The sequence below is a fragment of the Elaeis guineensis genome, chromosome 9 (genome assembly GCF_000442705.2).
Source record: "Elaeis guineensis isolate ETL-2024a chromosome 9, EG11, whole genome shotgun sequence".
NCBI classification, from domain to species: Eukaryota; Viridiplantae; Streptophyta; class Magnoliopsida; order Arecales; family Arecaceae; genus Elaeis; species Elaeis guineensis.
In genome coordinates this window covers 12,263,787-12,276,365 of record NC_026001.2, presented here as the reverse complement: position 1 = coordinate 12,276,365, position 12,579 = coordinate 12,263,787, and the positions used below count along the sequence as shown (strand labels likewise).

The 12,579-nt window shown below is 45.3% G+C and overlaps 1 protein-coding gene and 1 long non-coding RNA gene across 2 annotated transcripts in view; both read left to right on the top strand.

Moving 5' to 3' along the window:
- Window positions 1–6,522: 6,522 nt before the first annotated feature.
- LOC105051556 (GDSL esterase/lipase ACHE) lies at window positions 6,523–8,624 on the top strand. The gene is given in 7 exon segments (XM_010932057.4): window positions 6,523–6,677; window positions 6,680–6,862; window positions 7,083–7,283; window positions 7,406–7,566; window positions 7,685–7,955; window positions 8,201–8,218; window positions 8,221–8,624. Coding segments are annotated over 7 exon segments (1,134 nt in total). The 5' UTR covers window positions 6,523–6,625; the 3' UTR covers window positions 8,469–8,624.
- A 2,827-nt stretch (window positions 8,625–11,451) lies between these two features.
- Window positions 11,452–12,579, top strand: part of LOC140851802 (uncharacterized) — a 4,883-nt gene continuing 3,755 nt past the window's right edge. The window contains exon 1 of the long non-coding RNA XR_012134559.1: window positions 11,452–11,908. This is a non-coding gene — a long non-coding RNA (uncharacterized lncRNA). The remainder of the gene's footprint in view (window positions 11,909–12,579) is intronic.

The window sequence follows — 12,579 nt, the reverse complement described above, 5'->3', positions numbered from 1 at the left end:
CGACCGACGGAAGATCGGGGATGACCGGTGTGTCGGCCATGGTCGGCGCTGGGTCGACGGCTGAAGCTGGACCTTCGGTCGGTGGGGGACTGGCAGTCGGCGCCACCTGCTCCGGGATGGCTTCCTCCGCCACGACGACGCCTCCGATGGTTGGTCGGCCATCTCTTCGGTGGCTTCCTCCTCGGCCCCCGGTGGGACGATGCTGCTGAGGTCCAGCTCTGGGTACAAGGCCCGGACCGCATCCCGACCGTCCTCGTACCCCACCCGATACGAGGCGAAGCCTGACTCGAGCATCTCCTCCCGATACTGGTCGGAGGCCCGGAAGTCCTCCACCGCCCGACTGGCCGACTCCTTCGCCGACCTTGCTTCCTCCTCCGCCCGGCCGAGCGGTCCTTCGCCGACTCTGCCTCCGCCATCGCTATGTCGGCGTCGGCCTGGACGACCGACAAGTCCTCCTCAGCTTTGGCAAGCTTCTCCAAGCTGACCCGAAGCTGCTCGCGCTCGCCTTGGAGTTCGGCGGCAACGCCGTCCCGCTCGTGCCGCAGACGACGCACGGCCCGGCCCTTATGTCTGGCCTCCTTCTTGGCCGACCTAGCTCGGACCCGAGCCGGGAGACCTCGTCTACCAACTTAGCCTCCCGGTCGGCCGACTGCTTTAAGTGGTCGACCAGCATTGCCTTCTCGGCTTCGGCCGCCGCCGACCTCTCCTTCCAAGCCGCCCGGACGTTCCCGAACCTCCGGTATCCGGCTTCGAGCTCCGACATCGTGTAGATCAGCTGCCGATGCAAGTGCTTCGTCAGGAACACATGGTGAGAAAAATTCCAAGGAGAAAGAAGGCGAAACAAAGCTTACCTCGACCATGGTCGGGTAGAACTTGGACAGCATCTCGATCACTTGCCGAGACCTCAACGACTCCACGTCGGCCGGGAGGAGGATCCCCTGGCACAACCTCCTCGCCAGGTTGTGGTCGGCCAATGCCGACGCCCCTTTGGGGAACTGTGCACTGGGCGGCACAAGCGGCTCCCCGACCTTGTTTCGTCCGTGGGGTCCATCGGGGCTTTTCCTCGATCGGCCGCCCCGACCGACGGAACCGGCAGCGAGGGGATGCTTGAAGTAGAACCAGCACCCCCCGTTGCGGCCACAGACGCCGCGGATGATGTTCGGTTTCCCGAACGTCATCCGGCTCCACCGCTGTCGGTGAGGCAGCCGACGTTCCTTCGGCCGCTTCTTCCACTGGCCTCTCCTCCGCACACGCTGCCGGAGCCGCGAGCGCTATGACGGGCTCCGATTGGTCGGTCACCGACGCTTCGACGATCGGCGCCCTGGAACAGGCCTCTTCGGAGGGCGCGAAGGTCCGGCCCCCGATGCTGGCCTCTTCCTTGCTGCGAATTACCGAATCTGGCGTCTGTCGGCCGCATTCTCAGAGGTGTCCCTGCGATACCGACAAAGGTGTTAATCAAAGAACCGGACCAAGGGCCGAATGAAAAAGAGGACCGAGGGATCGGGCGATACCTAGTCGGGGGACCAAGCTCAAGCCGGCGTCATAGAGAGCTTGTTCGGTAACAAGCTCCCTCTGCTTCGGGACCGACATATCTTTTAGTCGGTGGAAATCCTCCGGTCGTCCGCCTCCACCCGGCTGTTGTCATTGGCTTCAGTTTGGGGCACGCCCCAGTGGGAAGGAAAGCCCCAAGAAGATGGAGAAGAAACAAAGAAAAACTGGTTCTTCCACCCATGGATAGACGATGGAAGACCAGTGATGAAGGAAAGGCCTTCCGGGGGTTGAAGAGCCACCACCCTCGGGCTTTAGGGTGGGGTCGGAGCACAAAGAAGGCCCGAAAGAGCGAAATACGAGGGTTGGTCGGCAAGAGCTGACACAACAGCGCAAAACTAATTATGAGACGGACGGAGTTCGGCGCTAGTTGCGCCGGACAGAGTCCGTAATAGTTCAACAAATTTCAGACGAACTCCGGAATCGGGAGCCGAAGACCCGCGCGAAGGTCTTCGACATACAACGCCAGATGGCCGGGCGGAGGGCTGTTAACCCGACCGTCGGCCCCTGGGCGGAGAGTTGAAACTGCTCCGGGATGCAATACTGCTCCCGAAGCGATCAACATTCGGCCCCGAAAGCGAGAAAACCTCAACTTCCGGAGTCGACCGAGAGTCGTCAGTCGGATTTCCCGACCGAGCTCCCCGAGTCGGATTTCCGGCCATTACACCGGAACCAAACGAGAAGAAGAAGAGGCGAAGAAGAAGAAGAAGAGGAGGAAAGGAAGACCACGAACCGGAAGAAACCCTTCTGGAAGCAGAAAAGCTCTGCCCGCGACGACTGAGAAATCGCCCGGACAGAGTTTCGGCAGCAAAATGGCGATAGTGAGGTCTTGGGTCCGGGTGGTCCTATATATATAGGGCCTTCCGACGGTCGAGATGTCTCCGCGCCGACCGAAGCCTCACGGATGTGCGACACGTGGCGGCTTCCGGGTGGCCTGAGGATTCGGCGCGCCCCATCCCAGGACGGCCGCACCGCCCATATTAAATGCGGGGGGCGCCGGCCAACCACCTTCGACACGCGGCAAACGGGGCCGCAGTTCTGCATTAATGCGCCCGCGCCGATTCGCGTTCCCGACGGGACGCCTGATGGCGCCCGCGCTCCCAGAATCGGCGCCGGATATCCGGTCATCTGACACCGCATCGTCCGGCACCCGACCTGCTGACACCGACGTGACGTCTGACGACGACAAGACGCGACGTCTGACATCTGACGCCGACGTGACATCTGACACCGACTAGATGTCTGACGCCAGCGAATCGCTTGGCATTCATGAGACGCCTGACATCGGATCAACCCACGGTACGGTCGGAATCTGGCATACGACGAATCCACTCCTGATCGCCCAGGATTGCTGTCCGAATAAAAGCATCGGCCAGCTCACCATCCGACTCAGGAGTGGAGGGGGGCAACTGTTGGGGAATACCCACCGACCGACCAATGGCCGGAGGGACCGACCGACCGACGGACGATCGGAGAGACCGACTGACGGCCGGACCGACCTTCCGACCGATCGACTGACGGCGGAGGGACCTTCCGACGACCGACTGACGGTCGGAGGGACCGACCGACTGACGGACGTCATCACCGGCCAATTAGCGGTCCATCACCGACTGGTGATATGTCGGACGTACCTTTCCCGACCAACTGAATCCGGAGGTCTGATGGCCGACTCACGTAAGACTCGCCGACCAACGGAGGGCCCCGACGCCACTCAGCTGGCCACCGACCTAGGGTCGGTCGACTCCTCCGATCGCCGTACAGCGCCAGAGCTTGTCAGTCCCGACAGCCGCATGCGCACGGCCATCTAGGGACATTGTCCCGCCGAGGGCATTGTCAACCCTAGCGATTTGACAGCCCCACGGCGACATGACACTTTCACGGCGACTCTGACAGTCTACAGTGAGTTGACAATTCCTCACTTGTCTGCGCCATTAATGACGGCGCCATACCGTGCTCCACTATATAAATCGGGGAAGGCAACAGTGCAAGGGATCCGCTCCCCCCACTTCTCGACTCCAAAAAACAGGCTTGCACCTCTCTCCCTCTCTCCCTCGATTGAGCTCTCTGTCTTCATTTCACTGTTGCCCAGTCACCTCTCTGACTTGACCGTCGGAGGGTCCCCGCCGGAGCCGCCTCCGATAAGTGTGGACTTCTCATTTTTGCAGGTGCCGTTCTCCGACGATCGGACGATGAGGCGATTGGCCGCAACAGTACTCCTTCAGATTTTTATGTAATCTCCCTAATCATGTTGGGGTTGGAAGCTTTTGGGTTTCTGTAGTTTTGATCACATTGCTACTGTAAATTCGGTTGGGAACTCTCTTAATCCTCTGTATAGCACTTTTTATGGTTAATACAGCCTTATTTTCTGCCAAAAAAAAAAAAAAACCCTCATATATTGTGAATTTGTTATACTACTGGGATATGACTATCTAAAAAACATATCAAGCAATTTGGTTTCATACTAAAAGAGAAAATTGCATAAGTAATATGTTAAATTCTTTTATAAGATTATCATAAAAGGTTGTAGGTGCAAGATCTTTTTTTCTTTGGACTTTCTTCTTCTTCGAAGAAATCCGGATCATGCAAATTTCCATTCGTTATAGGCAGGCAATATGCATTGACTTATCCCATTTCATGATCGGAGAATCAGATGGCTTAGTCATATCTATTGATATATTTGGTTTGTGATGGAAATTTAAATTGAAATCAAAATAGAATTTGAATCCTACGGAAGAGCAAAGATTGGAGCATCATATTCCTTCCTTATTAAAATTGGAATGAAAATTAGACATTCCCTCTTTTCCAAATCAAAAGGCAAAGATGAGAATCATTTATCACCATTCTTATTTCCAAATCCAACTCCCTCAGCCAAACATGCTCAAAATTGTGGTCGGCAATTATCAAGCAGGCAACATTTCATCCCTTATTTTTGTCTTCTTCACAATCTTCTTAGATCTTAGCTATTCAAAAACGGCAAAAGCTATGACGAGAAAGTTATGCGGCTAATTCCTTCACAGGCTTGGACTTTAAGCCTTGCTTTTAATTCAATCAGAATCACTGTAATTACGTATGCATTGCGTGCTTGCTTTAGAAGTGAGAAATGCGTGCGTGTACTTCTTCTATAAATGAGGAATGGGTGGGTGCGGCCGGGTCCACCAGGCAATTCACTTTTCCACTCCTCAAAATAATTATGTCACCCATGGCAGTATAAAGTACATGATGCGAATTTTCTTCCTTTTATTTCCCTTCACTTCACCTTTTCAAATACATTTTTGCAGATCTATAACGATATTTTATGTGGCTATTATTATGATCACGAATCAAAAGATCAAATAGCTCAGATAATTGATTTATGTCTCTGCTCTCATATACGTAAAGTATTATCCATTTTGATTCGTGATCATCTTTAAGCTTCAGTGAGCCTTAAGCTTCAATAATCCTTGATCATTTAGAGTCTGACGATTTTGTCCTTTAAAAAGGTACCTCACGTATTTTTTTTGACTCATAATCGATGTGAAACTAAAGAGACCCTCTCTACACCACAACACAGCCCTCCAGTCAAGAGAGAGTATGTGTGGATAGGAGGAATCCCACAGATGGTGCTAATATTGTGGTCATGGGTCAAGAGTCGAATGGCTCAGATGGTTGGCTTATGCCTCCGCCCCCGCATACGTGAAGTATTGTTTGCTTTGACTCATGACCTTTTTTAGGCTTCAGTGGACCTTAGTCATTTAGAGCCTTACGGTTTTGTCCTTTAAAAATGCCTCACGTATTCTTTTTTGACTTATAACCAATATGGGACTAAAAAGACCTTCTCTACACCACAACAACTATGATGCCACTTGTAGTGCTGCTTCTCCACAAGCATGACATGATGTTACAGTAAAATTTATAGAGGCCGGAGGAATAGTATATATGTGAAAGAAAGGCGGATTGTATCTTTAGCATAAAAATATGATGTTTTTTTTTTCCTATACACATCGTGGTATGGCTCAAAAAATTTAAAGTACTTTGGGATCTATATAGTGGCATTTAATGATTCATATTATAAAAAAAAAAAAATCAATCATTTTTTTGTGCAAAAGATATAATCTAAGACCAAAAAGAACGAGAATAGGATAGTTGATATATATACATTTTGTTGCGTTTAAGAACTTGTGATTTGGATGGATGGATTTCTGCTCCCTTACTTGTGAGGTATTGTATGCTTTAGTTTTTGGCTGCTATGGTATGGGGCCTTATATTTTTGCTCTTTAAAAAATGTCAATATTACAGTCAATAGATTGTGTCTTGGATGGGTCGGTGTCCGCTCCTGTGCATGTGAGGTATGTCTACTCTAGCATTGACCGCGATGGCACAGGACCTCATGAGAGGAGAAAAAGATTAATTCTATATAAATTAAATTTTTTTTGACTCATAACCGATGTGGGACGAATGATGCGTTCTTTACAAAATGATCTCTCTTGGAAGATTTTTAAAAATAAAAAATATCCACTCATCTATTTTTTTTTATTATTTTTAAAATTTTTACTAACTTAAAATTATAGAAGTCTCCATCGGAGAGTCCTCCGTGAAGACTGATGACCGAATTTGGTCCTCCATCAATCACTGATGACCGAACTTTTTTGTTTGGAAATCTGAGAGCAATCACTCGCTTTGGATCTCTGCTGGCCACGAGATCAAACAGGCACTGACCATAGCCACACTCCCTCGTACCAGAGCCTTGCGGCAATAAATATCATCCTAATATTTTTTTTTAATTAATGATAAATAAAAGAGCGAATATTTAACCTCCACTGACTTCGAATCACCATGTTCTATTCCAAATTGCAAGTTAGATGTTTACAGTTTGATCAGCATCATATCCCTTGTCCATCTGTTCCCCTCTGTTCCTATGTTCACATGCCGTGCCCACCGCAAACGCCAATCCCATTTTGTCTTTTGGGAAACTTTTCAACTCTGAGTTTATCTATTTAAACAATACAACAGCACCTCCAACCATAGTTCCCTCCTCTAAAGTCTCCTTTCTGCCACTGCTTAGATCCAACCAACGAAGCTATCTCTTCCGCCAACTACAATGAAGCTCTCTCTTCTTCTTCCCGGTTCCCTATCACTTCAGCTTGTTCTACTGCTTCAGTCCCAGTCTTATCCTCTCCATGCCATTTCCCTGCCGTTATCAATCTGGGTGACTCAAATTCAGATACAGGTGCATTCTCAGCTGTCTTCGTCCCGCTCCGAACACCGTATGGCGAGACCTTCTTCAGGATGCCTGCAGGCAGATACTCAGATGGCCGCCTTATCATCGACTTCATCGGTAATTATATCCCTTTTATTCATATAAATAAATGAGTTGCCAATCGAGCAGTCATTATGTGCAATCAATACCGATGCCATTTAGAATTCTTATTTCAAATAGTTGAATTTGAGGGGTAGTTTTTAGTGAATTAAAGCTCACCAAAGCCCATATTGGTCACTCATGGAGATCAGCAGAATCTTAGTATCTGATGGTCATATTTTTTTTGTCAAATTTCCAGCTGAAAGCTTTGGATTGCGTTACCTCAGTGCCTACCTTGATTCATTGGGTGCGAATTTCTCGCATGGTGCTAATTTTGCATCCGCAGCAGCTACAATTGTGCCACCCCTTTCTCAGGCTGGCTACAGTCCCTTATCCTTAGATGTGCAGCTGGATGAGTTCTTGCAGTTCAAATCCCGGTCTCGAATTATATACAAAAGAGGCAAGTTCTAATTGTTCGAAACTAGCAATTGATTCTGTAGTGTTTATCTACATTGAAGTTTAGCAGTTGGGTTCTACCTATTAAATTTATTAAAATTTTATTGCATATGAAACAAACTGTAGGAGGATTTTACAGCAAATTGATGCCCAGAAAGGAGTACTTCTCTCAAGCACTGTATACATTCGACATCGGTCAGAATGACATCACGGCCTTCGCTTTTGCTAACATTTCGGCGAATGATTACATCCCAAATGCTTTGAATATGTTCTCGTCGGTGATAAAGGTATGGATAGATTAAAAACAGATGATATTTTTGAGATTTCCCCTTACTTTCTGGTTTTTACCAGCTATGATATGAGAAAGGGATGTGGTATGATGGTGACTTTGTGTTGGCAATGCAGAGCATCTATGAGGCAGGAGGGAGGTCATTCTGGATCCACAACACAGGTCCTCTGGGCTGCCTTGCTTATGTTTTGCTGCGAAAGCCTCCCACAGAACAACAGTTGGACTCTGCTGGCTGTGCTATTCTTTACAATGACTTAGCCCACCAATTTAACAGGATGCTCAATGAAACAGTAATCCAGCTAAGGAAGGATCTTCCTCTTGCAGCAATCACATTAGTCGACATATACTCCGCCAAGTACAAGCTCATAAGTGAAGGCACAAAGTATGGTAAGACCCTTTCACACCTTGTAGCAATGGCAATGGTCATGGCTAATCCCTGTAACTCTTTTCTTATGGTATGTCAAGCATGAAGCACTGTGAACAACTTGCTGCAGTTTTACAATGATGTCGTGATCGGAAAACCAATTGCGATTTCATCAATTCATTTCATTTTACTACATTTTTTGTGCCATTTGCCATATAGAAAGAAACAGCATGATATGTCCATTTACTAAAACTACAAATGGTTTCAGGATTTGAGCACCCACTTAGACTTGCTGTGGATATGGTGGTGGTGAGTACAACTTTGATTTCTTTGTGAGGTGCAGCAATACAGGTAAGGTGAATGGTACTACTGTTCTGCTTGGCAAGTCATGCAAGGATCCCTCAAAAAGCATTATTTGGGATGGAGTTCATTACACAGAGGCTGCAAACAGGTGGGTGTTTGATCAGATCAAAGGTGGGGCATTTTCAGATCCTCCTGTTCCATTGAGCATGGCATGTCACAGGGAGAAGCCATGAACCATGCTGCCTTATATATGTATACTGTGGCCTACCAATAAAATTACCAGCGGCCGTTCTCATACTGCACTGTCCAAATATTTGTACAATCTTGAATTGGAGATGCCACTGGGATGTAAAAGCATTATGAAATTTTAAAGGGCTAATTTTTAATCATCATGATGTTAATAATGTAAATGGAGGGATTCAGTTCTTGAGGTTGATATCCTAAAGACAAGCAGAATATCAACATGCTTTCCAATTTCCAGGGGGAAAGTGGGGGGTGTGACCACAAACTTCTTTGCTATAAAGCTAAAAAATTTACTCTTTGGGCACCAAGGGGACACCTTGGTACTTTTGCAAACTTTTGTATGCCTCAAGGCTTTGGATGTTCTTTTTCTTCTTTGCATGACTGATACCTTGTTTTAATATCAGAAAACCATCTTAATTATTCGGTAGATCGTCAACTCATGATCATAGACAGTGACTGCAACATTGTGGGAACAAAAAAAGTCAGGCAGCCCTATGAAGCATTTATAATTTTATATGAAATTTTCAGACAGGCCATTATAGATTCCAATGATTTTATTCCTGTCATGAGATATATGCCCATATAGGAATAATATCGTCCTTGAAAGGTTGGTGACAGCAACAATGCACATTCCTACAACTTTGTGGATTCAATCTACTCGATTTTGCTAGTGAATGGGTTTCGATCAGTTTTGAGATTTTAATTCTGATGCTTCAAGGATTAAACAATCAACTCAAGGGAGTCAACAGTAACTAATATATATTTAGTACATTAGGTAATACTCTTCTAGAAGTATCATCCAGATAATTTTGTTCCAGAGTCAACCAATATAATAAGCAAAGCAGAGAATAAATACATTCCATCCCCTCACAAAATGTTAGAATCATGAGCCACTAAGAATTTGATTCCACACATTTTCAACTGTTGGACACCTGGTCTGAGTAGAGGACTGAATCAAAGGCTACTGCCAATACAAGCTAGGATCAGAATGGTGATGCAGTAAATTAAAAGGATGCCCTGATGTCTTCTGAAGTTTTAGTATTTCAATTGGAGCTCCAGATCAACATTATAAAGGTATAAGTAATGTCGAGCTGCCACAGAGAAGAACAAAACATAATTTGATGGCTGGAGTCTGCTTTTGAAAATGAATATGGAAAAAAAAAAAGGAACCTGGATGACTGAAGGAGCAATTCTGGTTTCAAACCTTTGATCATGGTTTCATGCAGTAAAGCACATGCCATTTAGGCAAGTTGAAAACATTATGTTAATAGAAAATGTTTGCAACTATGTCTCAACTTCAGGGCAAGAATTGAAAGTTCCAGGGAGTGTGTCAAATGGTGCTATTGCCCTCTGAAGAACATGTCCAATAGGAGGGATAATAGGTTTGGTATAACCTATCCATCTACCCAAGGGTTGCAGTTCACTTGTGGGGAAAAGTAAGCAATTTTCTCTCACTAGAAACAAGAAGTGGGATAGGTGGCCAACCAGCCATAGCTCAGCTCACTGACATTCTTCACTGTCTAATAGAGGTCCAAGGTTTGAATGTTGGTGATGGTGTCACCACCATATTTCTTTAGGAAACAACAATCATACAGTAGGAGTGATACAGGCCGCCTTGGGCAGGTCAATTGGCGACCGCCCAGCCCAGGCTAACTTTATATTGATGTTCAATAAGATCAAGATGCTTTACATATTATAATAAGAAAATGATTAAATAGGTAATGATGGATTTATACACTATTTAACGGATATATCTATAGAAAATTATTGCACGTAGATTAATTTTTCAATGATAATTAATATTTAAAGTATGTTAATTTTAATAGAGAAGATCTTTTTTTCATTTAGCCTTAGGTCTAAAAATATCAGGACGGCTGGAGTGATAATTAGTTTGAGCATCACGAAGGAGGAAGGTAAAGTAGTGGGAGCATGTTTAAGACATTAGTGGTGTTTTTGGAACCTTTGCCCCTCCCCTCAAATTTGGCTAGTTGGGTCGCCAATCCACTAACTTACTGAGCTTCCAAAGTAGATCATCGAGTTCTCATAATCAAAACCCTAAAATCTAAACATCAAATAAATGATCCAACCAAGAATGTAATTGCTTCAATCCTGAGGAGTCATTCCTAAAGTCACATTATTAAGACAAGGAAATGTTTTGACAATAATTTTTGTGAATGTATATCTCAGAATTTTATTTCTTGGAAGGAAACGTTACTTGTTTTCGTTTTTTCCTTTTTTTTTTTTTTGAAAGTAACTGTGGAAGCAAGGTGCTTCCTCCCACATTTATTAAAGAGATGAAAGTTAAAAAGATTTACAAGGATTTACGAAGGTGTTAAAAGGAAGGAGGAATAAAGAGGAAGATGAAATTTTAAGAGGATGGAGTATACCAAAGAAGGGACGAGAGTGAGCATGTTTTCTTACGACTGTCAATATCCTTCGAAGAACATAGGTTGCCCCAGAGCTTGAAATTTGGAGAGTCTTGCATAAAATCAGTTTGACTGAAGATATTTTTCTGAAGAAGATTCTTGAATTTCTCCCATACCAAATTTTCTAGCAAAGAGCGATGATTAATTGATCTCAAGTTGTTCTGAAACCTACATGGATTTTTTCCCTCCAAGAAGTCCAAAAATCAATAGAATTAGAAGGCTATCTTTGAATTTTTATATATAGGCTCAGTGCAAACAAAATGCTCCTTATAAAGGGGCACTTAAAGCGTGGAACATTTCCTATTTGTCAATGATGTGAATAAGTTTCTTCTAGTTGCGGATGTCTTCAAAGCCATCTCACACCGTCTACTTTAGGCAATATTTTCATAATCGGACTGGCTGGCCGGGTCGACCGATTGGACCGGGGATCGATTTTAATCCCAGAATAGAATTTGGGCTGGACTCAATTGATCTTCAACCGACAAAAAATCGATAAGAACCGTTCAACCGATTGACTCGTAATGAATCGACTGGGTGACGGATTAATCATTTGCGAATAAAAAAACACCGACGCCAAGGGTATTCTAATTCTCAAGATTGGCTCCGACTCTTCATCTTCGACGTCTTTCGATCTTCATTTTCTTTCTTCTGTTCGTCGTCGCCGTCCAAAGGCCAGAGCCCTAGCCTCGTCATCGATCGTTGTCGCCTACCAGACAGGTGCCGCGGTCTCCTATCAAACAAGTGTCGTGGTCTCTGCCTCTCTGCGATCGAAAGCCCCAATGTAGGTGCATCTTCTCTCGTCGTCATCGCCTGCCGAACAAGCCGACGCTGCTCTAGGTGGTGGTGTGGAGTCGATTGCTTCGATGGTCGCATGACGTCGCTCACCTTTCGATTCTCGCCGCTGCTATAATCCTCCTTGTCTCCGTTGACTCTATTCGAGCCAGTAGATCGGACATCCTAGTGCTGCGACTCGTGAGCGGCTCTCTTTTGTTGCTGATGGGCAGGTGACCACATCGCCGACTAGCCAAACTAAATACGTATCACTGGATTTGTTGATGATAAGTGATGGGAGTCTCCCACCTAATCTCCTCCTTATTTTGATTTTCTCACCTCACAGCAATATGGCTCCCTGTCTCTGTCTTGTCTCTTGTGTTACATCCACCCAATGCTCTTGCTCTTATCTCTTACAATGATGTGACTAAAGATTTTTTTCCTTTTCTTGACTTGCCTGCTTTCCATCTTTTTTTTATCATTAATTATTATTTTATCTAATTAATTATTATTTTATCATAAATTTGATATCAAATCTAGATGATTCAATCGAAATATTTCAATCATTTTTATCTTCTTTCTTATTTTTGATATCAATTAAGATGGCCAAGATCTTTATCCATCCCAATCCGTTCTCATCTTCTAGTGCCACAGGAGCTAACGTCGGTACCTCGTCTCCAAGACCCCTCCACAATTCTTAGAAATAGGGACCAAGTCCAAAAATGAAAGTCTCCAGGCCACTCTCGCCAAGCTCTATCTCTCCTACAAATCTAACAGCTATATTAAATTAATAGTAAAGAGTAATGTACGGTGAAGGGACCACCTCTCTTCATTCTTCAATCATCTCGACCATCTGTTGTTATTTTACAATATTAAATTGCAGAAGTTCATATTTTTATTTTAT